Consider the following 27,556-nt stretch of genomic DNA (forward strand, 5'->3'; position numbering starts at 1 on the left):
AATATTTTTAGGAAAGCTAAGTTTCCACGTTCAATATTTGTTCATACAAATTAATTAAAGGCTTCTCAAATTCCAAACTGTCAGTGTAAATTAGTTCAGTTTTGAATGTGATGTGTACCTAAGTATTTATTTGGATTAGTAAGATTTTAAAACAAACTAAAGATCAAAAAGTACAGTTGGTCTGATCCCGGATAAGCCCCCATTCTTGTCAAGCACAGGCTTGACGCCCACAATAAGAAGTGAAAACTTGTAATAAAACTACAGTTCTTTGTACTTAATAAAAGAGTCGGTGCAAACATCCGGAGGATTAAACATAATCCGCAGAACAACCATTAGCATAACTCCGATAGTGTGCTAACAAGGCTAGCTTTAGCATCAGTTCCTGCTAAAGGCTAGTCATTAGTGCTTGGTATCTTGTCTGTCATCCTGTCATTATTTCTTTTATTTCTTAGTACCCAAATGCTACCACATAAATGGGTGGGGGCTTCCTCAATACTTTGGAACTGAATGTTTTCAGCCAGCCTTTGTGGTCAGCCAAAAGAGGAACTACTTCCTGTTTTACTTAAAAAAAAAAAAAAAAAACTATTTCAAAGACTCGCACAAGAACTTATAGTGTTTAATAGCCCATTAAATACTATAATGAGACTTGACTAAGAAATGTTGACACATTGATGTCTAGTCTTATTTTTGAGGTTTATATCTCGGAAGGAAAGTGTTTTAATTGCACAACTTAAAAATCTGGATTTTCCATCTGAGGAAGAAGTTAGGAATCCTTACCCATATTGTTTTTGCCTCAAATTTCTGTGTCTCTAACATCTAGATTGATCAAATGAAGGCTTCAAATGGAACATTTCTAATCTCTGCACCTCATGCAGGGTTTCCCCAGAAAACTTGCTAAGCCCAGTGGTTAAATGCCAGGGCAGTCATTCATCCAGCAGCCCGTCCTGTTTTTGAGTTAAAAAATGTTTAAAGTTGACAGGAAATTTGAAAATATCACTTGATAATTATGTGTTATTGAAAGATTGGAAGATTAATACCTGAACACCAACTATAAAGCCTTAAAAAATGCAAACATTTTAAAAGGACTTCAAGAATTAAGGAATCTTAGCCTGGTAGGGACACAAGTAAAGCCTGGTGGCCCGCCAGGCTTATAAAACACTGAGGGAAATGCTGTCATGCAACAGGGTTTGACACCTTTGCTCTACAACCCGAGAACAATCACTACTAACCAACATACTTAGAAAACATAAGCCACAAACTGAAAGTTTTATGCATACTTGCCACGTTTTAAAAAAGAAACAAATATGTTGTGCTGTCTGCTGTCACCGCAACACATACATTATTTTATAATGAAGGAAAAAAATGCTTGGGTTACATCTACAAACACAATACACACACCTCAACACCACATTTCTTTTAAATGTTGATACACAATTGCAGTTGGCGTGTCACAACAAATCTGTAATTACCTCTTTATCTCCACAACCTGCATAGCAAATTTTTCAACATCCATGATTTTACATGCTTTGCTAATAGTTTGTTTTATGCTTTCATGCTTTCAAAGGAAAAGGTTGGGGTGGGTTGGGGGGAAGCTGAGGTATATTTGCATTTACCAGGAAATTCTTAAAACATTCCCACCGTGGCATTAAAATTACACCATATGGACACACACACACACACCCCTAGTTGGGAAGGTTGGTTACACAATCTGCAGTGATTGCTTGGGGCCACACTTGAAACTCAGGCAGTTACACCTCAGATATTGCTTGCGAGTCCACAATTATTATGAAAAGCAGGGCACGCCAAAGCACGCTGCTCATAAAAACAGAGACAAAGAAAGGTCACAGCATCAGTCCTATGGAAGCGTAAGGCAGCCAGTCACCTGAACAAAACTGTTCAGTCCCTGAAAACCTCCTATCACTTCGCTTGCAAAACAAACAAACTGAAGATCAAAAACTGAAATAATTGCGCCTCAGTCCACATTTTTGTCAAGTTCAGACTTGAAGGCCACAATGATTGGTGAAGATTGACTAGCATAAGAAAAATATACTGTGGCATGGGAAAGGGCATCGCTTTAAAAAGGCCGTTCACGTTCAAACTCTCCAAACTTAAAACTGTTCTGCAAAGATGAGCTGGAAAAAACTTGATGCAAGTTATCGCAAACACTTTTTCACACGCAATCATGAAGGTTTGGGCATTTTTATCCCTTAGTAGGAAACACTTGATTTAAAAATTGTATTTTATGTTCACTTGTGTTGTCTTCGACTGATATTTAAATTGGTTTGATTTTCTGAAAACTCGTAAGTGTGAAAAGCATGCAAAACAAAAATAGGAAATTAAACACTTTCTGAAAAGTCAGTGCAAAAATAAAAGATCTGGAGGATTAAATGCCAATGGAAAGAAATATAATAAAAGAACATTTAGCTGAAAACATTTCATACATAAAATTTATTAAAAATAAATTTAATGAGGCTTCAATCAAACTGAACTCTTCCTGTTTTAGGATCATCAGTTTTTTTGTTTTTTTTGTGTGTTTTTTTTTGTGGATTTTTTTCAAATTGCTAAATACCAGAAGAACAAAAATTAGGGATTGTTTTGCTTTTTATAAAATTCAGAAATTTGCAAAAAAAAATTCCCGTGAAGTTTCACTGAATTGCCTGGTAAACTGTACGGCAACGAATGTTTCTTTCCACAAGCATCTCTCGTTGGTTTGCTGGAATTTTGGCCCATTCCTCCTGACAGAAGTGGAGTAACCGAGTCAGGCATGGTCACATTGCTGACTCACACCTTCACAGCTCTTCCTGCAAATGCAAGACTGCATGGTCACTCTGAAACTTTGACGTCACTTTGTGACTAATTTTCTGGCATGCTTAGAGGCATTTTCCACTTTGGAAGACTAATTTCTGCCCGAGCCTTAACTTCCTGCCTGACTTTGAGATGTTGATGTGACATTTCCGTCATGCTCTTTCCAGGTGTTGCCATGATATCATCAATTCACACCGTCACCATCCCATAACACAATGCTGCCACCCCCATAAATTTAAGGCAAAGTCGATTTTCTCAGGCTCGTACGCTGCTTCCCCATTTTTTGCGACGTGACCATGGTGATCATGACAGTTTAATTTTAGCTTAAACGAATTGCAGGAAATTATTTTCAAAAGATTTATTTCTTTTGTCGGCGAGTGCATTTGCATACCGCAGTCTTTTCGTGCCCTTTCAGGTGAATAGTGACACTTTCTTTCCGGCTTCCGCCAGAATCTTCACAGATTTCCTTTTGTTGTCTGATTGATTCACACATTTTTTCCTCCTCGGATTCCGTTTCCTTCCTGCAGGCCATGACGGCTGGAGATTCCCTTCCCTGTTCACGTGGCTGTTTGAACCGACAAAGGTGACAATTTCAGGCGGACGTCCACAGTTTTCGTCCTGATATATCGGCTGATTCCTCTTGACATTTCTCAGTTTGTTAAACCAGTTGTTTCAAAAAAAAAAAATTCCCTTTTCGGGTCGCCCTTTCCTGAAAATCAAGCTAACTTGGCTCCTCAAACTGAGTCACACCCGATTGACAATGACTGCATGAGGGTACTCCACACAAGCTGCGAAAATAAAACATTGCAACACGACACCTTTTATTCCAAGTTGGATCTTTTTCAGAACTCGTAATAATTGTGGTACACCGAACTGAACTTAATTACCAATTAATTAATGGTTGCACTTTTAAGTTGTAGTATCCTTGCAGTTGCCAACTGACTGATGTAGGCTTGGCATGGCATCTTGCCAAGAAACGTAATTTCAATGTTGTTGAAAGCTTTGCTGCGTGCTGTTTTTATTTTTTTGTTTCCTTAAGTTCCTCCTTGACAATGAAGACTTAAATTACTCACAAGGAAGTAAAAGGAGAAAAAATCCTGCTTTGGATATCAAGAAACTGACTGAAGTCTGCACTTATACATCAGCTAACAATGACAAAATTTATATTTTCAACTTTAAAGAAATAAAAGAAAAATCTGAAAAGTGTGGCATGCCACTATTAGCCTGATAAGCCAGAATAGTGATTCTGGAGAAACAGCAGGGATCCAGAGCTCAAGTGGAAGAATCTGTCCCAGTCAAAGTCCTGACCTAAAGCTAGCTGAGGCAGAACTTGAAGGCTGACTGTCACACATCCACACTGACTGTGCTTGAGCTGTCTTTTTGAAAAGAATGGCAGGTATACAAAACAAAATTTACAACATTTGGCAAAGTAAAAGGGCTGTGAATACTTTCGCAGAGTCTGATTTTTTCCAAACGTGTTTGGGGTTCCCCCCCCTCCCACCCCTTTCCAACACTTCAATTTAGTATCAAAATGTCAGAGAGATTCAGTTTTCAAGGAATGATTTCATGAAAGTTAATTCCCACTTCAACTGTGATTAAGCATTTTCAGAAAGCCGAGTTGAATGTCACCAACCACGCCCGGGCTGGATTACTGCCTGACCTTTTGAATCAAGAAGCCTCCTCAATATAATCTGTCTGAGAACATGACGTCGTTGGAAAGCATTCTCTCCTGAGGTCATTCAGGAAATGATTAGAAAAAAAGTCACTGACATCCCAAAGTGTGGGAAGCCATTTTTGCCCAAATGACACCTTGGGGAGAAGCAGTAATCCTTTAATTCATCATATTCTGAAGTAAAATTCCCAGCCATCAGTTTGTGACCTTAATCCAACCTTAATCACGCTTGAATCACTAGGACCAAAACACATAAGCAAAACCACTTTGGTATTTTAATGTGACTTAGTCAAACTACAGGGGAAAAAAATCTGATGGAGACGTTACGGCCTGATATCAAACGAGCCGTTCAGGCTCAAAAACTCCCGCCTGAGGCTGAAACGAAATATTTCTGGGTCAGAATTTCTCCAGAATACGTACACAAGACTCGCTGCCAGGGGAAATTGCTTTTTTTCCCACACAAGTCTGACTCAGCTTAGATATGGAACTAATTACAGAATAACATCTTATTTGATGATAGTGCGTTCTAATTATGCATGAAAACCAGTTGTTTACCACTTAAGGAGCTGCTTCTTCCCTCTGTCAAGTCCAAACTTGAGACAGTTGAAGTTGGGTTGAGGCCGGGCCTCTCCGCGCTAATAATGTCACTGACTCAGACACGAAGGTTAGTCCTCACCATGTTCTGGTTGCTTCACCCAACATTCACCTCTTTAATCACGTCAAAAAAGGCGTGTAAATAAGAGGAGTAGCACTCAAATTTAAATATTTAGGTGCAGTGGGTAGAAGAATGCTATCAATTGGAAAGACAATCTAGATTTAATCCAGAAACCAGCCTCTTTTCACGAATGCTCTCTCAACTTTTCGCTAAATGCGAATCAGTCCATCCTAAGTTGCATTCCTGCTCCAAACCATCGCGGCTTGACTTGTGCTCGTGACTTTACCTTCATTTGAATTTTGGATCGTCATTGGTTGGCTTGGACTTGTCCTTTTAGATATTCTCTGGACTTGCAGTCCTGCTTTAGATATTTGTGTCTTTAACTTGAGCTTTACGTATTTACATAACTTGACCTGGACCAGAGACTTTATGGTGCGATACGATTTGATTTTAAGCTCTGTAGACTCATAGATGACTTCTGTTTATTGCATTTTGACTCAGACTTGAGTCCTTTGAGCAATGTTGGTCAGCCACAAGCATTCGGAGACCATGAGCTACTGCTAGCTTAGAAAAATCTATTTTTGTTAGCTGCATCTTCGCACTTATGATCACGTGGACGTCTCCAAAATTCAGTATTTAGCGACTTTGTGGATTTAGTGAATAAAGCAGCAGGTGGCTAATTTTTATCAGCAACGCAATGCAGTCTAAGGAGAGGAAATTCATCGATTATGAGAAATCTCTTTCCATTTACCCAAAGCTCTAGATTTGGAAAAACAACTTGAACATTCTTGCCACTTGCTGTGGATGTTTTGTTTTTTCCTGATTCTGATCAGATAAATTTCTGCCACTTCCTCACAAAGTTATCCATCTGAGTAGCAAATGGCGCAGTTCTAGATAAATCTCTGTCCAGTTTTCCCTCAACACTCAGTGGAATATTTTCAGGAGGAAGTCTTCCCGATGATTATTTTTAAACTAGCGTGTGTGCTTTGTGTGGCGTCTCACTCTCCTTATCGCATCGAGTGGGCCGCAATTTCTCATTAGGCTTGTTTGGTGTCCAACACAACGCTATCTCACCATAAATGTGAAAATAAATCAGACAAGGAAATGGGTTTTTTGTGGCTGTACAGAGGAACACAGACCTATTCAAACATTTTCAGTATCAGAGTTCCTTGTGTGCTGAAAGCCTGCATGGAGATACGACTAGCTGCACTGGGTGTGTGACCGCCGTCTGCCTATATGGATAGCGAGGCTCCTGTTCATTCACAAGGTAGCTTTATTTGCATAATGCAAACAGAGCGGACATTTTCGAGATAAAGTGGTTTAACCTTTTTCTGGATGTTGACATTGCTTTTCCAAGAAACTTGTTCAGTAAAATCGCAAGCTTGAGCTTACTTCCTTATTTGCTCACAGCGAGTGTCACCAGCAGCTCATGTGCCTCTCAAAACATTGTTGCCCAGAAGCTGTTGCTCAGTTGCCTGGTCACACATGTGAACTTGAGCTACACCCGTTTCATTTGGAGCTGCAGCAACTTCAAGTCCTCCAGTCTTGAGGGCCGCAGAAAATGTTGTCTTCAAGAGCAGAGCAGCAGAATTGAATCAGTTCTGAGCAATTTGTGCATTTTCCATATAGTTGTGTGTTTCTCCATGTGGGGTTGGAATGGGTAATTGTTTGTTTTAGTGTAAAAGGAGCTTTGTAAATAAACTTGGTGGATTGATTGGTTTAAGGATGTGCACTTGTCAAGCGCCAACACACACACACACACATGCACACACACACACACACACACTCACACACACAAACACTCGTATCTAAAGCCAATTTTAGAGCATTAAGTCACCCTAATGTGTTTTTCAATGCAAAAATTCAAAATGCTACCAAGTATTTTGGTCTAGTTTCTATTGCAAACATCTTAATACAGATGAAATAAGATAAAACATTAACAGGTTCTTTTGAAGGGGTGTGCATAAGACTGAGATGACACTGTCATAAACATGACATAACATCTGTTATGAACAGGAAGGAGTCTTAAATGTTTGACTGCTGTCATGAGGTGTCATTCGGTAAATAATGACACTTTTATAGCAAAGTTGTACAAAAACATGCATTAAAAGTGTCATTAGTTACTGAATGACACTTCATGACAACAATCATAGCCATTTATGAAAGCTTCTTAGTGTTCATAACAGGTGTTATATCATATCACACTAGGTGGTCCTGGTTCTGCTTGTTCTCAGACCTGGTTCTGAGTCAGTGCACTCATTTCCATCTCATCCCAGTTTCTACTGGGTTTGCAGCTTGAAGGTCATGGTTGTTTGTGCACCACCGTTTTTTTTTTTTTTTTGTTTTCCATCTCTTCTCGTCTCGATGTGTGTTTGGAAAAATAAATCAGTCCACGTTTATTTTTAATGTGCCGTTTAACGGCTGTTGAAGAAAGTAAGAAAACACAGCCAGGATGCTCCTTTTGTTGCAGGCACAAAAAAACACTGAACAGGTCCAACTTCGCGTGTGCATGTCTGTTTGGGCGTCTTTTATTAAAGCTTTTCTTCAGATCTGCTGCAGGCGCAGGCAGAATAAAGCGGCGATGAAAGGAGAAGTGGATAATCTAAAACATGGTGGTGTGTGCAATTTAGAACATGTTCTTTGGGAATTACTTAAGTATGGCGACAGTCTTTGTCCTTGGGTGTAAACATTTCCTCCCCTGCCAATCTACATTACTCAGTTTTTTTTTTGTTTTGTTTTGTTTTTTGGGGTGGATCTCAGCAGCATTGCATAAATCTGCTTCATGCCACTTAACAATGTTTCTAATGGCTTTCTGAGTCATCTGATTCATGTTGTTTTTTTCCATAAATTCAGTTGCACGGGAGTTGGGTAAAGACGAAAAGGATAAAAAGGGAGGCGCGGCAAACAGTAGCAAGAGCGCAGCTCAGCAAACATGGAAACTTTTACCAGGAAACTGGAAAGTTTACCCCGCAAAGATTGTTTTTAAGGCTGCACAAAATCCATCTGCCTAAAGCAAATAGGTGTTTTGATGACCTTTTTATTCCGAGCGCAGCTGCCGTAGCAACCAACCACCGTCCAAGCCGGAGAAAAGGAACGGCATGACTGCGCCAAAAAGCAAACACCTCTCCGTACCTGAGTCGAACTATTTTGACGAAGCTTTTTCTGAAGTGTTGTGTGATTGTCCAGAGGTTTGTTGCCGTGTTTTATGCAGAAACGCGCTCTGACGTCTGCAGAAGATCACAGAAAACATCTGAAGAAGATGTGACCACAAACTTCCTCCTTGACAAAATATAAACAACAAAGGGAGTGGCATCAAACTATAGTGGTTGTGAAAGACCACGAGTGAGTTCTTCTGCTAGCGCTGGCGTGTTTGTTTTGGTTGTATTCCCCCAGAACGTACTGCACACTAGCTAGTCTGTTTCCCGCTTTTGGAGCGGTCTCCGGTCTGATGACAATTAGGATGTGCGTTCAAATTGTGCCGGAGTTGACTTCAACCAAACTGAGACTTGGGTTTCCAGGCGAACTATGGTTAGCTTCTTTGGTCCTCATCAGAGTTCGACTGCGCATTCACACCTGCACAAACGAAGCGTACTTTCCATGAAATTCGTTTTCATGAGATGCCAGAGAACGTGCTGAACATGACCAGGTTTTTTCTCCAGTTTCTTTTCCACAAAAAAAAATCTAATTTGTCCGTTTTTATGCATTTTAACATTTTATTGAAAATAAACTCTTAAATAAGGACAAAAAAAATGCATTGCCTCTTGACGGTTTTAACTTAAGACATCGGCGTTCAGTTCATTTTCACTAAAACAGACAGCGGAGCACAAAGACAGATGTGCACGAGAATAAAACAGCATTGAGCTACAACAAGCAAGCTACCGAGCATATTTACAGTTAAAAACGTGAAATGTTGAAAGAAGGAACACAAATGGATTCAATGGAGAACTTTGGCGTTTTTTTGTAACATCTTTTATACTGCACAGTGCAACCAGTGCTTCAGACCCAAGCGCCGTTCCAGGGTCAGTTCAAGAGTAAGTTGGCCTTCTCGTTGTTTCTGCTCTCCGCCTCGCCGGTTTTGAGGATCTTCCGACTGACCGGGAGCTGAGTCTGCACATCAAACACGTCGGCGCCTGCAGCAACGCGAGGGAGAGAGAAGAGATGCGTTTTAGGCGAAGCTTGACCTTTTGAAGCCGCGCTCGTTGCACAACAAACAAATAAAGTGTTACCTGTTTTTTCGGAGAGGCAGACGCCTGCTTTTCCTTTTCTGCTGCGATACACTAAAGTACACGGGAGGAGGAAGAACAGATAAGGAAGCAGGTGAGCTGGATGAACGAACCTGTGTGCATGTCATAATGAGTGCTGACCTAAATAGAGGCGATTTTAAGTCGTCTGTCGACCCACCCATTTTTAAAAAGGAAGCCAATTATGTGCATGCAAATATTTCACAAGGTTGGCAAGGAGAGCGCCGGCGTACACAAACAACAACGGCTTTGAACTCTTTGACGCCGAGTTTTTGTACATTCATTGTGACCGAGCAGAAGAAGAAAAAAAAAGAAGATTAATGGCTTTACAAGGTTGCGAATTTGGAGCCGAGCCCAAACCAATGCAGCGCTCCTACTGCAATGTGTCAGCAGAACTGATTACACAAACGGCAACATTTGTACTACGCGCTTACCTCGAAGCAGTAACCAGAACACCAGAGTGATGATGATGATGCCAGAGAGGCAAGCGGCAGCTGGTAGAATAATCTGCGTCAAGTCGTAAGGAGGAGCCGGGGAAGACGATTTGGACACTGGAACGAGAAATCGAGCTTGATATGACACGTGTTTTTTGTTTTTTATCTTTCTGAAATTAGAGAGACCAGCTTTTACGTCTATTTGTGACTTAAATGATGCAGCTTACTTTCTGGTTTTTAAACGGAAAAGATATGCAGTGTTCCCCCTTTAAAGCCCAAATCTGTGTGTGTGTGGTGTGAGGATGTATCTGCATCCTGGTTGTCATGACAAAGGAAATTAATCTGGACGAATGAAAATGCAGCTAAGTTTTGTATTTTCTAACTTTGCTGCCTCACCACAGTGGAGATTAGCTGAAACAACAGGACACTGCTTCTTTCTTTCTTTCTTTTTTACACAAGTGAGATTCTGTCAGCTAAGAGGCAAAAACAGAATTAGGATTTTATTAGAGTACCAATGATATTTTGTGGAATTTGTTTCAAATCTGGAAGAAGTCGATGACGTACATCATTTTCATATTTAATTTATCCACCAACACACCTGTCTACGTCTTTGTCCATCCAGCTATTTTCCTTCTTTCCTTGCTTACTTTCTGACTTCCTGTCTTTGGTTTTGAAAATCCCAAGTTTACAGCCTGTGTGCTGCAGAACATTATATAATATCAGTGTTTCCCCCAGTGTATCATTATGATAAGCCTGGCGGGCCACCAGGCTTTACTTGGACCCCCACCAGGCTAAACATTGCTTATTTATTTAAGTTTTTTTCAAATGTTTGCATTTTTTTTAAGACTTTATAGTTGGTGTTCAAGCATTAATCTTCCAATAACACATAATTATCAAGTGATATTTTCAAATTTCCTGTCAACTTTAAGCATTTTTTAACTCACGGCAGACTGCTGGATGAATGATTCTCCAAGCAACCCAACCACTGGGCTTCCTAAAATAATGGCCTAAGCCTTTTTTTGTTTGTTGTTTTAGTAAGTTAGTTTTGGGGGCGGGGGGGAAACAAAACATAAAAACCCCATGACTTTATTACCAAAAATAATTTAGACAAAAAAATAAATTAAAACCCAGTTTTTTGTAAGCAAAGAGAATAAGAGAAGATCAAGTTGACAAAAGTTGCAAATGTTAAATAGTGATATAATCAACAAGTTAATTCGTGCATGATGTCACGATCCGTGTTTTTAATTTTGTAGAGAATAAGCTTTGAGGAACTTCTTGAAGTTGCACTACTGGCCATAATACCAATGAACTCTTGCATATTTTTAAATTCTTGCAAGAAGACACTATCAGTGCACATTCTGCTCTTTACAACTACAAAGCGAAGAAGAACATCAAAACAAGATATCCCATTGGTACCTTCGGGTAAAGTACGTCCTGCTTTTATTTAGTAAAAAGCATCGAAAGAAAGATTATTTGGAGGCTTATGCTTTTGTAATTGCTCTCAAAAAAAACATCAACATCAGTAGATCAGATGGAAATTAATGCCTGAAAAATAAGTTCTAGGAACAATTTGCATGTCAAACCGGAGCATTTCCTCATATTCAAAGGAAAAGAGAAAATCCAGCCGTGAATAGAGATGGACAGGTTCTTTGAAAGTCTGAGACAGGCAGTAACAAAAGGCTTACTTACTGCAGCTCTTGGTGCAGTGAACGACTGTGGTGGCATACTTCACGTCAACCCTCTTCACCTGTACAAATACAAAAGGAGCATTCAGCGCCGTCGCCTGACTGAATGCGCAGAAGAAAGCCGTTGGTTTTTAAGAATCTTTGAGAGCGTGAACGTACCTGTTGACAAAAGTTGCACTCTTTGCCCCGTAGCTGTAATTCAACAGGTTTCTGTTTTTCCTAAAGACAGGAAAATAGCAAAAACGTTACAATCGTAGCGGCTTTAAAGGCTCCCATAATTTCTGGTTTTTTAATTTTTTTATTTCCTTTTTATGTCGGACTTTGGGGTTTGTTTGTGTTGCTTTATCTCTCTGCTGGAAGATCTGCGAATGCTAAAATCTATCTCCTCTCCTCATACAGATCAAAACAAGACTTCCCAGATCAACATCTAAACTACATGTTTCCTTCTTGTTATGATTAACCTTTACGCCTCTCCGTTGTCTCCTTGAAGTGAGGTCAAAAGCCTAGAAGTAATGACACAATAATTACCCGTGCCAGTGTTCTGCATGGATACGAGATATAATTTTACGCTTCGTGGAACAACTTCCTGCATATTCTACGTGGCTGACATGTTGACAGAAACGCATCATAACACGATCTTGGAAGCGTAATTACTTTTATGGATCTGTTGATAACGGAGACACTTGAGAGGAAATCTATTGCTTCCTAGCAACATATAGGACTCTTGGAGCAACACAAAAGCATTGACTTGCAGGAAAGACAAGTCCAAGCATGTTTAGTAAAACAAAAACAAAAAAACAAGAACAGGACAATAGGTCATTAAATTCATATAACTTGATGATACTTACAACGTCTACAAGTATCGTGTAGGTGGTCTGGTCTGCTGGTGAATCTGCAGACTCACCAGCAGACGTCCCCCACGGCCCCACGGAGAACTTCGCCGTGACTCGTGACAGAATCTGCAGTTCTTCATAGCCGTGTTGGCTCGACACAATCATGTCCCATACTAGACAAAAAAGAAAAAGGTTACAGTGAGTTCCTGAAATGCGTCCTAATGCAGAAGTTCACTCAGAAACATTTTAATTTCCATCAGCATCGTGATATAAAACACAAACGCACCTTTGATGCTGTCAGCGAAAGGGCATCGGATCCAGGACTGAGAGCCTACCGTAAACTGATAGATTTGAAATGTTAAAAACATTTAACAGGAAAAAGTCTTAAAATATTTCTGCTACACATGGAAAACATTTGAAAGGAAATGACACGTTGTGTCTGCGTTGTGTTTTCAGCTAAGTGTTGCATCTAATTGCAGACAGAATTCTGAAAAATTTGAATAGTTTCCTTCATGTGTGTGTCATTTAATATGATATTCTGAAAATATTTCAGACATTTGTAACTACATGAAACATTTGGAGTCGATTGCTTTGGAATGCTGAGAAAAATCTCCCTTAATAATGATCAATAAATTATGTGGTTTATTGATGGTGAATTTCCAGATAGCTTTGGCTCCAGTTCACTTAGATTTTACGAGACATTTCCAAAACTCAGGCTAATCCCTTCTGGTTTTATTTAGAGATACTAACGAAGTTGTAAAACAGGCTGTCAGCTGAAGGCTGCCTTGTATTTCAGCTCTGTAATGAGTATCGCATGCTTCCTCTCACTAATAAATTCCTGATATTCTCAAGAAGCTCCATATCCTTATGGAAGCAATTTGACTGTTTTCGGGAAAGAACCATAATAACTTAATTGTTCCAGTTTCGTACAGTTTCTCGTTTCAAAGTTTCCAACGCCATCCACCAGTAGAGCTAAAGATAAAAAGGCATTTAGTCTGGAGAAATTCCGGTGCGGGCTGGAGGTGTTGGTTAGTCGATGAAGTCGGGATAAATTTGGTTAGCTAGCTTGGTTAGTAACTAAACCTGAATCTCAAAGACTAGGTTACATTTGGTAAGCCCAAATGACTCAAACCAGGCCTGTTTAGGCTAAACTTTGCTAGCTTGATGAATTTTCAACATTTTATTCCATATTTGTCTGGGCCAAATAAAGAGAAGGGCTTGCTAACTAAACAAGCTGAAAGATGTCCTTGTACATATTGACTTAAGAGGAATTCCAACAATGATGTCATTTATTTATGTCGTGTAAAAAACGCCTGAAGAGATAGAAATCCTTACCTTCATGCACAGTTGAGGGTGGGGATCCACTTTAGCAAATGTGATCTGAAAAACATTGGTGAACGCAAAGGTCATTTACCTTAAGTTTCATCTTAGATAATTAGGTTTATTTTACTCAAATTTCCAACAGGACTTTCTGCTTCATCGGCTATTTTTATAGCAAACGCAGAATGTGGAACTCAAATGACACGCCTGGGGCTTTAGGCCAAAGAAGATTTGTTCTCCGGCTTTCCTGTGGCTACACAGTTATGTTGCAGTGTTTATAGCGTTTGCAGGTTGAAAGTGACTGTCGGGACAAAATCATTACTTTATTAGATACCTCGTAAAGTGCAAAGTGACGCAGTTTACTTCAACACGTAAACAGTTCTTGTTGAAAGCCTCTCGGTTTGAGAAATCCAGAACGCTTGGCAAGAGGGAAACTGTTTACGGTGTAGTGTGCGTGTTGACATCATGCCTCATTTTTGCATTAGCGAACCAGTATTCCTCTAACAAAACAAGGCTACGTCCACATTCCTGACCCTTACCATTACCCGATATGTCCGTCATGTTTAATTCAATTCAACGACGTGTATCTTATACCTTATCTCTGCTGACATTCTGCAATGAATCAGGCAGATCCACGCAGACGCCGTCCTCTCGTTTCTCACATAAACCAGCCACAGCTGTGACGGGACAAGCTGGTTCCCATATCAACGCCTCCTCCAGCGGATCAAAGGTGATTCCAAACCACAGTTCATCAAGACCTGCAGGGAAAATGGGTCAAACATATAATAAGTTCTTGTATACACAGTGACATAAGAACATATGAGTAACACCATAGTTTTTTGACTCACGGTTTCTGAATGGGCAGACCTGGACTCTCGGGGCATCCATAAAAGCTGACCAGCCCTACAAGGAATTACATAATGAGAAATACAAGTTGGCATTCTTTTATGAAAGCGATTACTCATCGATCCAAAGGCCGGATTGCTGGTAAGGAAGTTACCTCAATACAAAGGCAAGGCAAAGGTCTGGAATACTGAAGGACGGCTGTCTTGAGGGGTTGCTCCTTTTTTATCTGAAAAGGAAGAAAATCTGTCTTTGTTTTTTCTTCCCAATAAGATACAATAAAGTAGCTTCTACCAAGCACTTCTTATGAGGGCTGTAATAGTGCAGTGATTGTGGCATTAACCTTTGTTCACTGATTAAAGTGAGTCAGAGTAATTGCATGGAAAGTGCATGAGCGATGAGTCACAAGACGACATTCAAGTAATACAGGATAGTCTAAAGTAGAACTTAAAAATGTTAAGTTACTATTTTAAATGTAGGCGTGGCGAAGTAGGTGGGAATGACTTCACAACAAAAGCAGGTAGACGGGTACAACAGATTATCCTACTACACATTTCGTGTTCAGGTAAGCTATCTAATAGTGTATTATGATTCTGTTAAAGTTATTAACGCTTTAGTTTGAGCATCGTGCAGCGATTTTAGGGTTTGCTGCCCTCAGTTTTGACGTTTTGCAACACAAGTCATAGTTTCTAACCAGAGTGTAAGCTCCCGTGCCAGAGCAGATGAAATCCCTGAGGCAGAGACGGAGATGGTAGTCGTAACCTTGAAGCATGTCCGACACACTCACTGCCAGCTCCTTCTTTTCTGGGTTTGCAGTGTAAGACAGCTTGCCAGCTGAAAGAGACAAAACAAAACTGCAATCAGAAACCGAAGCTGGCAATGAGAAAATAAAGTGTAGGGCTGAACTCCTGTAATCTTCCTGGCATGAGGAGGAGACGGTTATTGCTCGACCGGTGCCTTGCACCAGCTGCCTTCTCTGCTCTAGCAATAATAAAATGTTATACTAATGCCAAAGAAAGCATTCTACATGGTTTCTGTTGCTGTTTTGATTAATAGGATACATCTCAAACCCATGGCTGTAAATCCCATCTCATTATTTGGGGGGCTGGGGGGGCACCATAAGCAGGAAAATTTCTTAAGACTAATTTCCGGGGTGTGTGAAGAGTTACAGTGAAATGTTACTTAAAATGTGGTTTAAAAAGTTTTTAAACCACATTCAAGCTGCAGAACCAAAAATGACTAGTAATGCACATCAAACGTGTTTTTCTCAATCAGCAACCTGCTTAAAACTAAAATTCAAAGGTTGCTTAGATATGAGTTTTGTTCAGTCTGACTGATCTGATCTCTGCTACACCTTTACAAAAATGTAAGGTTCTAAATAAAAAAGCTTTAATAAGTAACTGCTCTTAATAAATTCCCTCATAAACATTGATTTATTGAAATGGCTCCCAAAAGAAGTTATAGGCTATATAAATTATAACTTAAGTTGCTTTATTTTTAAACCTTTTTTAGTCCTGGATGACTGAGAACCAACTAGTAGATAGAAATGAACATCTGGTCAGTATCATAACTTAAACATAACACTTAAAGCACCACGGTTTATATAGAAAAATATTCTGATTTCTTTTTGTGGTTTTAAAGGCTCTACGTTGAAGACAGTGAGAAATAAAGGCACAACTTTTAGTTTTTTTCTATCTGTTCTCGGATTCCTCAGCACACAGTAAAATAACCCTTTGCTGAAACACCAAATAGTAACTTTTGCATTCAAAGGCATTGACGAGACCTCCAACAAAGCAATAGAAAACCTGTTTATTCACACGACAATTAATCAAGCTCACCAAAGATTGTGCTTTTCTGGGACATGAGCCCGATTGACTACGTCAAAAACCCACATTGGTCAAAATATCACTAGAAACAACTTTCATACAAAGACTGGAACAAACCAAGCCACTTAGCTCCATCCCTCTATTCCACAGAGTGTGTGAAGATGGTCTGCAAAATCTGCCGTGCAGTGTTGTACTTCCAAGCAAATACAATGATCAAGGCTTTAGTCAGACCATTGCTCCATGTCATGTCTAATTATGAAAACATTGCACAGCAGATAACAATGAAGAAATGACGTACTGGTTGTACCATCAGAGATAAGCCACATCTTGCTGTAATTCCTTCCTGACATATAGACTCAATCACTGTCTTTGCATTTTACGTACGTTAAGAAAACTCAGTTGCACAACTGGCATTTCGTAGATGTTTACAGGCTTGTTTAAGCGGCGCCTTTAAATGCAGCAAATATCCACTTCAGTCATAGAAAATAAATGCAACAAGGTATTTTCTTGCTCTTTCTTTGATGTGATTTTCTTGTCTTTGGAGTTTTCCTCCGCACCCGGCCTTGTCTCTGGTCGTTACTCAACTCCACAGTTAGTCATACTTCCCCATATTCCGCTTAAGATCCCATCTCCTTTGCCACTTTGTCATCACACAAAGTGATGATTTTGTTCCTCAACATGGCGAAATCTGGAACAATCTGGAGGTCCAACTTGCATGCTCTACTTAGTGTCTGGGATTTTCAAAGTCCTTGCTTTCTGGAGAACCTTTATACTTGTTTTGTTAAGAGAAGCCTGCTCAACCTGTAGCATCCCTGCCTTTGAAGTCTACATTTTAGTCTTTGAAATCTGTCACCACCTTTTGACCCTGACGGTGAAAGATGGCCCGTACTTGTTGAAAGAAACACTTGCCTCCAAGACTCCACTATATGGGAACAATCAAGCACTTCTTTTTCTTAGAATTGCATCTTAACACACCATTCACTTGACACACTGTTGAGTTAGTGTCGTGAGGGGAAAGTTTGTAAAGAAAGTTTTCTCTTTTGAGATGTTGTGGATTACCAACAATGTGGTCCACAAAGGATGCATAAAAAGATGAATCATTCCTCCTGGGTTGGGAGTATTTCTTCAAGTATCTTGAGGTCACTGACCGCAGTAATCTGGGCGCTGGTCCTGTCTGTCATGGCAAAATGAGATAAAAAGTTCTTGATTCACCAGCCTGTCTCTATTCTAACCCTCAACTTTTCCAAAAAGATATGGATCTTTTTGGAAAAGATCCATATCCATATCTCCACCGTATCAGGCAACCCCTGATACGGTGGAGAGGTCAAAGCAGACCAAGAACTCTCTAGATGAACTATTCATGTCCCTTATGGCTTAGAAATGCCTTATTGCCGAACAGAATAAATTTAAGAGATTTATTCTGATTTATTTATTCTCTGCTGCGGGAGAGAGACGTCGAGGTTTCCTTTCATGACCTGTTGCACCAACAACTGAATGAAGCATAAGATAATGAGAGGGTAGCTCTCATTACCTTGAGAGGGTAGGATTTTATGATCCTGCAATCATAAAATCTTCTATAGACTCAGAGAAAACCAGGATATGTACTCACTGATGCATTCAGGAACATTTTTTCTCAAATCTTCATGCGAGCATTCTGTGGAAAAAGGAAAAAAAAACGCTATTAAAAGAGAGCGGAAGAGATGGTGCAACATGTAAAACAACTCTTCCATGCGAGTGTTTTGTGGTTTACTCTATCAGGACAATCTCAAACCCTTCTGAAGAACACCATATCACAAATGACTCAATACCAAACAATGTGGAGTATTCAGCATACTCAGTTAACACCCAGGTTGCAAAAAAAAAAAAAGGCACCAAAGCAGGCATTGCTCAGTTGGTTGTGATGTTTTTGGCTAACTTATATTTATCCCTGTTAATTTTTGCAAATTAGTTACGTTCCGTCATGGTTGCCAATTTACTAACTCTTAGTGTGCTAGTTCCTGTTTCCGTTTGTGGCATAAAGGAAATACTTGCAACCTCATTTAGGTGTTTTTGTTTTCTTACCAGGGGTATGGTACTTGCTAGTCCAAGTTATGCCACAGTAACTCGGGACTGTTTTCACCGTTACTTGTAAGTGCTGGCTTGGAGACACTTCAGTGTAATCATTCTCGACTGTCACCTACAGGCAAAAGATGGGGGGGAAAATAAATAAATAAACTCCGGTTATGACATGCAAGTCACACTTCAGTGACTTCACCATCTTTTGAATACAGCTAAAGTCATGCAAATGCGAAACATCAATGCAAAATAGAAATTTGAGTCAGTCTTCTGGCATTAAACGAACAATGAGATACGAACCCTTCACAAAATACATTTCACTCTAAACTTGCCTTGCATATAAAACTTTGCTGAAGAGAAACTGTCCACCACTTCACTTAACGATGGAGATAAGGTGCTTTTTTTACATGCTGAGCTTTTGATTCACACCCATCTGAGTCAGCTTTTTTGCAGCAAAAATGTCTTATTTATATGGCTAAAGCACACAAAATTCCAATAAATTTTTTACTTTTGTCATGGTAGGGCAGTAACTAAGGAGTTCCAGTTTGGCTAATGTGAAAAATGTACTTAAACGTTGGGTTTTTCAATGCTTTTCTGTAATATCATGCTGCTGTAATGAAGCAATGATTTACCGTAAGGCTTTTTTATTTTATTTTTTTTGGAGCTTGGAGGATGCTGTATGTTATTAAAAATGTACTGCGGAGCAGCATAAATGTCTGCAAACATTACCGGCAGTCCAGACATTGATCTCCTCGATGCTTTGGTGAATTGCACAATTTGGCATTTTGTCATCATCCCAGCGCTGCTGGTGCAAATGGATACGCCGCTGACGGAGTCTGGATCTAAAACCAAGAAGGAAACAAGTCAGTGAAAAATAACTCGGTTATGAAACAGAAAATGCTCACTAGTCAGCGAACTGTTAAACACTATTAAGACTTGGCAAACGCTTTTTGATAAGTGACTGGATGACTGGACTGCAGACTCAGTCCAACCTGAGGGATTTCCCCTCTTCCGTCCAAACAGGGAAGAACTTTTGCAGGATGTCTCTTACACAAACAAGGATGTAATGCATATGTCCGCATGTGCCCTTTTTAATAAAAAAAAAAAAAGGAAGAATAATCTGACCTTATTGTTTACACTATTAGTGATGCCAGAAAGATGAAGTCAATTTGGTCTGTTTTGTCCCGCAAAGGCCATTTTTACTGGAGCACGACGGGTTTCGCAGGGGAGACTTCCTTCACTGCCCTGCATCCAAATATGTTCATAACGTGACTAATCTCCAGGTTTGCCTGACTGCAGCCTATCAGTAACTCTTACAACTTCCTCCTCAGGTTATATAAGAAGAGAAAGGCCTATTCTGGGTGCCAAGGGCATATGCTCACTCAACGGTGTGCGTTGGCAGCTGAACCTGGTGCTGCATAGAAAGTCGGCATTATTTTAAAAGTCCATCATCACAGCTGGTGATAGATATTCCACCAGACCTTCCTCTTTGCTTAGGTTGAATAAAAATGAAAAACAAGACATGGCAGTTGAGTTGGTTGTCATTAGGATCTGATTAGACGTATTAATGTCAACAGCTATTTAATAATTTCATTTTTTGCTCCAATGACTGCAACTGTATGCATTAGGCTTTCTGCTAATAACGCTGGTAAAAAAAACAATGTTTTACTAATTATAGTAAGAAAAAAAATACTGATGAGTGAAGAGGGTTGTTTAGTTTTGCTAGATGGAAAATAGTCTCACTTTAGGCGATTCATATCAGTCATTCATATCAGGAATCACATATTTCAGTTTGACTGGCCGCATCTGGGCCTGATTACAGCCAGAAATCATTTAAAAGAACCTGTCAGAAAGCAGGAAGTAGGCAAAAATGTCTCTCAAAAAGCCATAAAGAAATTCAAGAACATGGCGCTAGCATGGCTGAATTATGCTAGCTGATGAATCAGACTTTGGCGTCTTATTCAGGCGTTGGAGCGACAAGGCCCGCTTTACTTGGGAGCTTATGCAGCGTTTTATGGGGGATGATGGAATGCTGTATATTGTCTGGAAAAAAAGAAACAAACTACAAACCACAAAGAAGACTACTTCCCCTCACCTTCTTTGTGGTTTTTGCCAGTAGTCTTTCCATTACAGACCTGCAACATGTCAATGGAGTATGGCAGGCACGCTGACCTGACTGGGAATTTAAACGTAGCCCAAAAGGCTTAATAAAAACTAGCTTGTTTGTTAGCGGTTCTCTGAGACCCAGCCGTAATTTGTCTCCTACATGGAGGTCAAATTTGTGGCAAATGTTACCTAAGACGACTTTACGTCAGGCCATTTATGGCCTCCTGGATTTGGTTAAATGTCAGCAGGAACTGACACTCGGGATAGAGCAAATAAAGCCAAGAGTTTTCACCATATTTAACTTTTATGGCTTACCGGGAATTGCATTAAATTAGCATTTCCTGTTTTCTTTTTATTACTTATCTTTCGCCTTCTGCTTGACCTGCATTTCGGGGGGGGGGGGACGGAGACAAAGATCGGACGACGACAATGCAGCTATAGTTTCTTCACCATTTGTTAATTTCATCGTTTTCCCTTCGTTTAGGTCTATTTCTGTGTTCCGTCGCTCGGCCTGTCTCTCAGCACAGCTGTTTTCTATCTCCTCATCTCTCCTCCAGCTATTGCTTCTGCATACCCCAACATGGGGGAAAGTCCTTAACAGACTTTCCCCCATGTTGCCTGTGTTCATCTGGTTTTCTCTCTCGTTGAGAGAAAACCTTAATTTGGTTATTGCGAGACTCCCGCTTCCCTGTGTGCATTCTAGTCTGATCCCTCCACCACACACGACTATGCTTTATAGGTCTGGCTGTATGTTTGGGGTTTGTTGTGGATGAAAGAAATGACTCTGCTGCTTCTTTTCTCTGTTGCTTCCCACTTAAAAGTGTCGGTTGTCCCAAAACGCACTAAACAACACGGTTTGTCTAACCACATAAGTTGCGTCAACGTTGCAGAATGCTGAAAAGGTCAAAGGACATAAACACCTCTGAGAGGCGTTGTGCGCAGTTTACTTTGAAGCCACGTTAAAGCTTGGCACCGCCGTATAGGCAAGGTTAATGTCAACATAAAGTCGTCGGCGCTACCTACCCATAAGCTGCACAACCGTGTGGATCTTCAGGTGGAGTCTGCACTTTTGCTTGTCCTCACACTTCATGACCGTGGAGATGTTCACGTTATGGATCAGGCTGGTGATGTTGAGGCCCTCAGCCGGGTCGTGACACGCAGGCATGAACCAATCTGTTGAAACCAGAGACAGGGACGCTGAGTCGGATGCTTTGGAGGAGATATGAGTGAAACTTGTGTGATGTTACAATCCTAGTAAAATGACTCAGATGATTTTGTACTCTGGATGAATCAGAGTACAAAAGAACCACAGTCTTGTTGCTCAACAAGTTGACATCTCTGGAGCTGTTGTGCAGAAACGTTTACGATGCTTGTGCACGTGTCATTCACACTCACAATCTAGACGGGTCTTGCAGCTGAGTCCCTGCGGAGGAAAAAGAAAACAGAAAAGAAAGGGAGGCAGTGAGGTGAGATACTTTGTCATTATTATTGTGAGCAGTAGTGCTGCTGTTTTCCAAACCTGAACTGTAACCAAGCAAACAAAAACAGTGACCTGAAGAAGGGTTTTTCCGCATCCTCATTCCTTTAAGGTGTGGGCACGTGCACAGCCTTTGTCAAGCCTAACCAGGAAGATGCTTATTTTTAACGTTTCTAATTGTGGCCAGGTCCCTCCTTCTGCTTTTGTTCCTTTTCTGTGACAGACGGCTTTGGATTACTAAATCTAAATCAGTGAGTAGTACTGAGGACCTACAATAAATAAGAAAAACACCTTCTGAGTGTGTCATCCCAGGGAAGTGACCGGACTGGAAATGTTTCCTTTGACCCCAGATGTTTTGACAGACTGTGTTTATTGACTGGAGCAAAATGTGATCATCTCGACTGTGACATGTTGGCTAAATCAACAGAGACACGAATCCTTTTGACCTCCGGAAAGTCTGACTCTCGGTGAAGTCACCCCATTGATGATTTACGTCTTCATTTAATACGTAGATATTCCCAGTTTTGGTCTCCTATTTTGGACCTGAAACTTTTTTACTTTTTTTTTTTTTTTGCATGTACCTAAACCGTTAGATAACAGTTTCTCCCTCTCCGTGGCTAAGCAGTTTTATGAATTATCCAGATTAATTTGTTTAACTTCTGGTCTCTCGCTGGGTGAGTGTAGTCCCATAAAATGTGATAGATTACAACCTACGACAGATTAGTAGATTTTTATTTATTTAAGTCATATAACACCATGTTCCTATGGTAAACCAAGTGCAGATTATGTACTTTAAATCAAAGTGAGTACACAAAGAGCGTCACTTCTGGCAGGAAAGAATTGTCATGGAAAAGCAGTCAGCTCTAAATTACCACAAAAATGCCAAGTAAAAGGTGAATCAATGTATTATCAGGGGGGAAAAAACTGTTACAAAACCAGAAAAAGTTGCAAAAAGACCAGGACTTGTGTACCAAAAATCTCCCTGGTAATGTATGAGCACATGCATTGTCAGTACCCAAAAAAGTCAGTCATACAGAAACCCAAAACTGGTGGTTTTGGGTTTCTGAACAAAAACCAGATTCTTTTCATTCATTTTACATGAAAACTACAAAATTACAAAACAACAACGGGTCAAAGGCAGGTCCTTTCTACAATGACACTAAACAACCAGCACCTGTCTAAACTTCATTCAAATGTCCAGCAGCGGTTTACGTGAAGCAAGTCACACAGTTTGGATGGTGTGAGGATGATGTCAAACTAAGCCTGAATGGAGTTATAAAACGTTACAATGTTTGAACATTTTCTGGGAGCTGTTTGCTGCATATTTTAAGGAGACATAAACAGTGATGTCAGAAGCCGAACCCTAAGGATGCATTTCACAAGATGAAACTTGCACGGCTCATAAAAAAGTTGTTTAAGAGCGAGGTGAAGCAGCACCAGTGAAGGGAGAATGAAAAGAAGTAAACACGGTCACAGGTCAGCTGTTTCTTCTTTCTTTCTTTTTTTATCTACTTGTATGTAAACTCAATTTCCCTAAACACCTGGGTATGTTTTCCAGTATGCTGCCTCATGAGAATGTCTTTGTTATCCCAAGTGACTCAGTTTTGGGGAAGTTACCTTCCAGCTATGCTCTTTCATTATTATCCTTTTCCTTACTGTCGCTTCAAAGAGCACCGAAAGGTTATCCCTACTTCATGGTGCTTATCTCAATGCTTGCCTTACAAGCTCCACAGAAAGATTTACTGAAAGCAAAGCAAACATCCCCGAAAACCAAAGCAAGCAGAATCTGTGTGACCACAGAGGGAAGAGAAACTGCACAAGGACTAGTGTTACTGGAAATCTTTTTTTTTTTTTTTTTGTCTAAGTGAACTTAACAGCAGATGGAGGCTTAATTGTAGCTAGTTAACAGGTGACAGCATGAGAGTAATTGAGAGTAAAGCTTTACCTTAGAACACCTGGTCTGACATTTCTTGATTCTCTCCAGTTGAGGGATTTCTGCTGCAGCTCCATTCAAGCAGCAGCAGGAAATCAGCAAGGCAAGCCAGTGAATCATATTTTTTTAGACTTGAGCTGCTGCTCCTTTTTAAATGTGCTGTCAAGCCGGGATCCACAGCTGGACGAGGTCTGCGAGGTCTGCGAGGCAGCAGGATGAGGATGATATATGTGCCTGGAGAGTGGAGCACATGAAGAAGTGACAGCTAGGAGGCGGGGCTCCACTGCACTACATCCTCTAACCTTTAATCATTAAGTTGTAAACGTGTTGTAACTTAGAAATTGGGCTATTGGCTATCTGGAGAAAGTTGTCAGTTTTAACAAAGATGACAAGTTGTACCTCACATTAGCCTACACAAATATGTTGTTGCTTTTACCCAAACTTTGAGTTAATGTTTCTAGAAACTGGATTAGCTAGTTTGACCCACATATTGGATCAGAAATATCCAAAAGAGTAAAATGATGCTCTGTAAAGATCCTAATGTCACATGGTTTTGCTAGGAACTTTAGCTAACACTTAATAAAATGTTTTTCATCGCTACGAGAGACGATAGCATTTTTTTTCTGCTAAGATGTTGGTAAGTACAAGTGCTAGCTATAGTTAGCATTCACACTTTGACCAAAGGGGGAATAATTTGCCGTAAAATAACAGCTGGGTTATTTATTTTTTGTTTATTTTAATCCAAAACCTGGGTTTTTGTTGTCAGGATAGATGCGAGCAAGTTTTTATTAAATTTGCTGTCAAAAGTTGGAACTTGGTTTTTGGTAAAATTGTAAAATTAAATATAGCAAAGTTAACGTCACCCGATTGTGTGGATAATGTTAACGCACAACAAAAGACAAATTTGTTTACAAATTCAAAAAGGCTTTTTTCATCCCAGAGTGAAATTAAAAGTAGAGAAATCGCCTTTTATTTGTAGAATGGTTAGCATGACCTAGTGTTAGCTACATTAAACCAGAAAAAATTATGGTTTATTACTTCAAATACAAGGTAATTTGACTGTTTTAAACAAACACTGGGTCAAAAATTGTAACCCAGTTGTGTTTAATAACTAAAAGAAAAAAACATAATCATGTTAATATTTGGCTGTGTTGATGACTTTGTTAGTATGAAGTCAATTTCTTTGACACTGTTTGAATAAACTTACAAATAATTTGATTTGTCCTAAATATTACTACTATAGTAAGCTTTATGAGGGCTTTAATTTTCAACCCTCCTTCATTAGCTTACTGTTAGAAGTCATTTTAATATTTAGGTTTAGAACAATAACTTACTTTCGTTATTACAATAAAATTCTTGTCAGAGACAAAATGTGATATGATGAGCTCATTGTTGCAAACCTTTCCCAAAGCCACAGGGCAAAGCAGTCGCTGTACAGAGACATATTTCCTGTATACCGCCTTAAGGTTGAAAAGACATCTCAGAATTTGTTGTTTTGGTTTCCGTCAAAAGATCATTTTTCAAACCACATGTAACCTTTTCATCTTTTAGTCAGAGCTGATACCTCTGGCAACTCCCTACGAATGTCAAGAAATCCGCTTCCTCTTCCGCTCAACGCTCTCCTACTATCTCAGATATGGGGGGAAAAAATGCTCAAAATACTTCATAGGCTTCCTTTGAAGAGTTGGTAAGTTAATTATCCTCTAAATAATTAGTAAAACTACAAGCCAGACTATTCTGTTCAATCAAAGTTGCTTTAGATAGATTGTCACCTAAAATGCAGCATTTTGTGATCAACCTTTCAATGTACTTTACTTGACAGAGACAAAATCTGATCTCCCTAAAAAAAAAAAAACTTTATTATACCCATATTTCTAATGATATCTTATTATTGATTCATCAAATACCTCCTTGAAATGTGAAAGTACATGAAAGTGGCCATTGTTTTCACTTTTGCATACCTATCTGGTCCTCTGTTTTCACCTGTTATTATGATGTCATCAACTCAAACAGTAATCGCATGTCATTTTTGATTATCGCCAAAAATATCCAACATTTCCCCTTGAATAAATCTGTAAATTACCCTATTGGGTGTCGCGCCGCTTTATGTCCTCGCTATAACTCTTTTTAAAATGCTTGTGTCTTTAAAGAACTTCCTGGTGTCCTCCTTCCTTGATGGGTACAATACATCATGTCCCAACTCTCACAAAACCTGTATGTTCCCGCCACTTGAGAAGGGAACCACCACAAGATGACATGCTCCTCACACGAACCCTATGCTGGGAAGGAAATGTGACAAATTGCACCCAACACGTTCAGGGTAATCAAAGATTATTAAACAGTCATGTTATCAGTTTATGAAAAAAAATATGGGTCATGATTAATACCTGTGGGAGCAGGAGCTGTTGTTTGTGTTTTAAATTTAGTCTAAGATCATAAACGGATACCAAGCTTCATCCACAAGCTTCACTAGAACTGATTATCTAGATTGCTACATTCTCGCCATTTCAGTACCCAGAGGGTGGGGGAAAAAAAATACAATGGCAAAAGACGCAATCCAGTCACATGTGGCTCTAATAATAGCGGTGAAGACAATGATGTCAAAGTCGCGGAAGATGAAAGCCCACGACGCAAGACACGCCTGGCAATTTTTCCAAACGTGATTAAATGCACAAAACAAAACAAAAATAAAACATTATTCATTTGGCTCAGAGCCAGATACTTGAGATAAATTGTTGAGACAACATAGCAGATGGACTCGAGCATTGAGGGAAGACCTCTTTATTGTAGAGTTTCACAGAAGAGTTTGAAACATTTACTGGAAACACGCTGTGAAAACCCCTAGACTGTCCCTGACAGGTTAATATTGAATTTCCCTCTGCACCTTGATGTTAGAGCGCACTCTAGAGGAATTAGAGAGTACTGCAGGAAGTGTGCCGCTCCAAAAAGTACAGATGTATGGAATATACAGTATTCATAAATGTAAAGTTTTTTTTTAACCACTGAATCTTTTATAATTATTATATATTGTAGCTTCCAGATACTGACTTAAAAAAGAATATTTTTGAAAGCAGTTGCATTAAAGTTAACTATTAATGAAGGAGTTCATATGGCGGATCTTAATGGGTCGTCTTTTGCTTCTATCCCCAAAGCTAACGTGGGAATTGAATTAAAATGCTCACTTTTCTCAGTATTTATGGTATATAAGATCCTAAGTCTAAATTTCGAACAGAAATTTTCTAAGTAGATGTTTTAAATTGTGGCTCTGATCACTCTGACAAATGGATGTTTGCTTTTAAGTCGCTTGGATCCACCCAAAGTGTGAGCTGACTTTAATAATCACTGGTAGCAGTTCTTGATATGGGCTATATGGGCAGTTGCCCAGGGCAGCAATAGAAAGAGGAGGGACACCCAAGAACTAGAAAAAAAAACTTGTATCTCATCTGTTTGTTGGCCTTTCAACAAGCTTGCATAAAGCTTGCCTGCTTTATGCTGAAAAAAAAATCTGATAATTACTGGCAGCATTTTAATTCTCGCCATTTTTATATATATAAATATACACCAGTAATTTTTAACCTAACTAAATCAGTGCAATGTCTTGTACACAAATGTCCACAATGACATCAAAACTGCCATAAATATCTAAAAGTCATATTTAAAAACGGATTCTA

General features: G+C 39.6%; 1 protein-coding gene across 2 annotated transcripts; it reads right to left on the reverse strand.

Moving 5' to 3' along the window:
• Positions 1-8,825: 8,825 nt before the first annotated feature.
• Positions 8,826-25,172, reverse strand: il17rel (interleukin 17 receptor E-like). Of its 2 annotated transcripts, none has more exons than XM_007578018.2 (18): positions 23,898-25,170; positions 21,871-21,898; positions 21,499-21,648; positions 19,099-19,211; positions 18,376-18,490; positions 17,924-17,968; positions 15,183-15,322; positions 14,646-14,717; positions 14,494-14,548; positions 14,240-14,403; positions 13,661-13,705; positions 12,612-12,666; positions 12,341-12,498; positions 11,652-11,711; positions 11,497-11,554; positions 9,808-9,924; positions 9,359-9,409; positions 8,826-9,262 (listed from the first exon to the last, which is right to left on the reverse strand). In XM_007578018.2, exons 1-18 carry the CDS (start codon positions 24,003-24,005, stop codon positions 9,153-9,155), a joined length of 1,644 nt encoding a protein of 547 aa, XP_007578080.1. In that variant the 5' UTR covers positions 24,006-25,170; the 3' UTR covers positions 8,826-9,152. The 2 variants fall into 2 exon arrangements, with proteins under 2 accessions (XP_007578080.1, XP_007578087.1); XM_007578025.2 differs by having other exon boundaries at positions 9,156-9,262; positions 11,493-11,554; positions 23,898-25,172.
• Between the last annotated feature and the right edge of the window lie 2,384 nt (positions 25,173-27,556).

Source organism: Poecilia formosa, unplaced genomic scaffold (assembly GCF_000485575.1).
Source record: "Poecilia formosa unplaced genomic scaffold, Poecilia_formosa-5.1.2 Scaffold9, whole genome shotgun sequence".
Lineage (NCBI taxonomy): Eukaryota > Metazoa > Chordata > Actinopteri > Cyprinodontiformes > Poeciliidae > Poecilia > Poecilia formosa.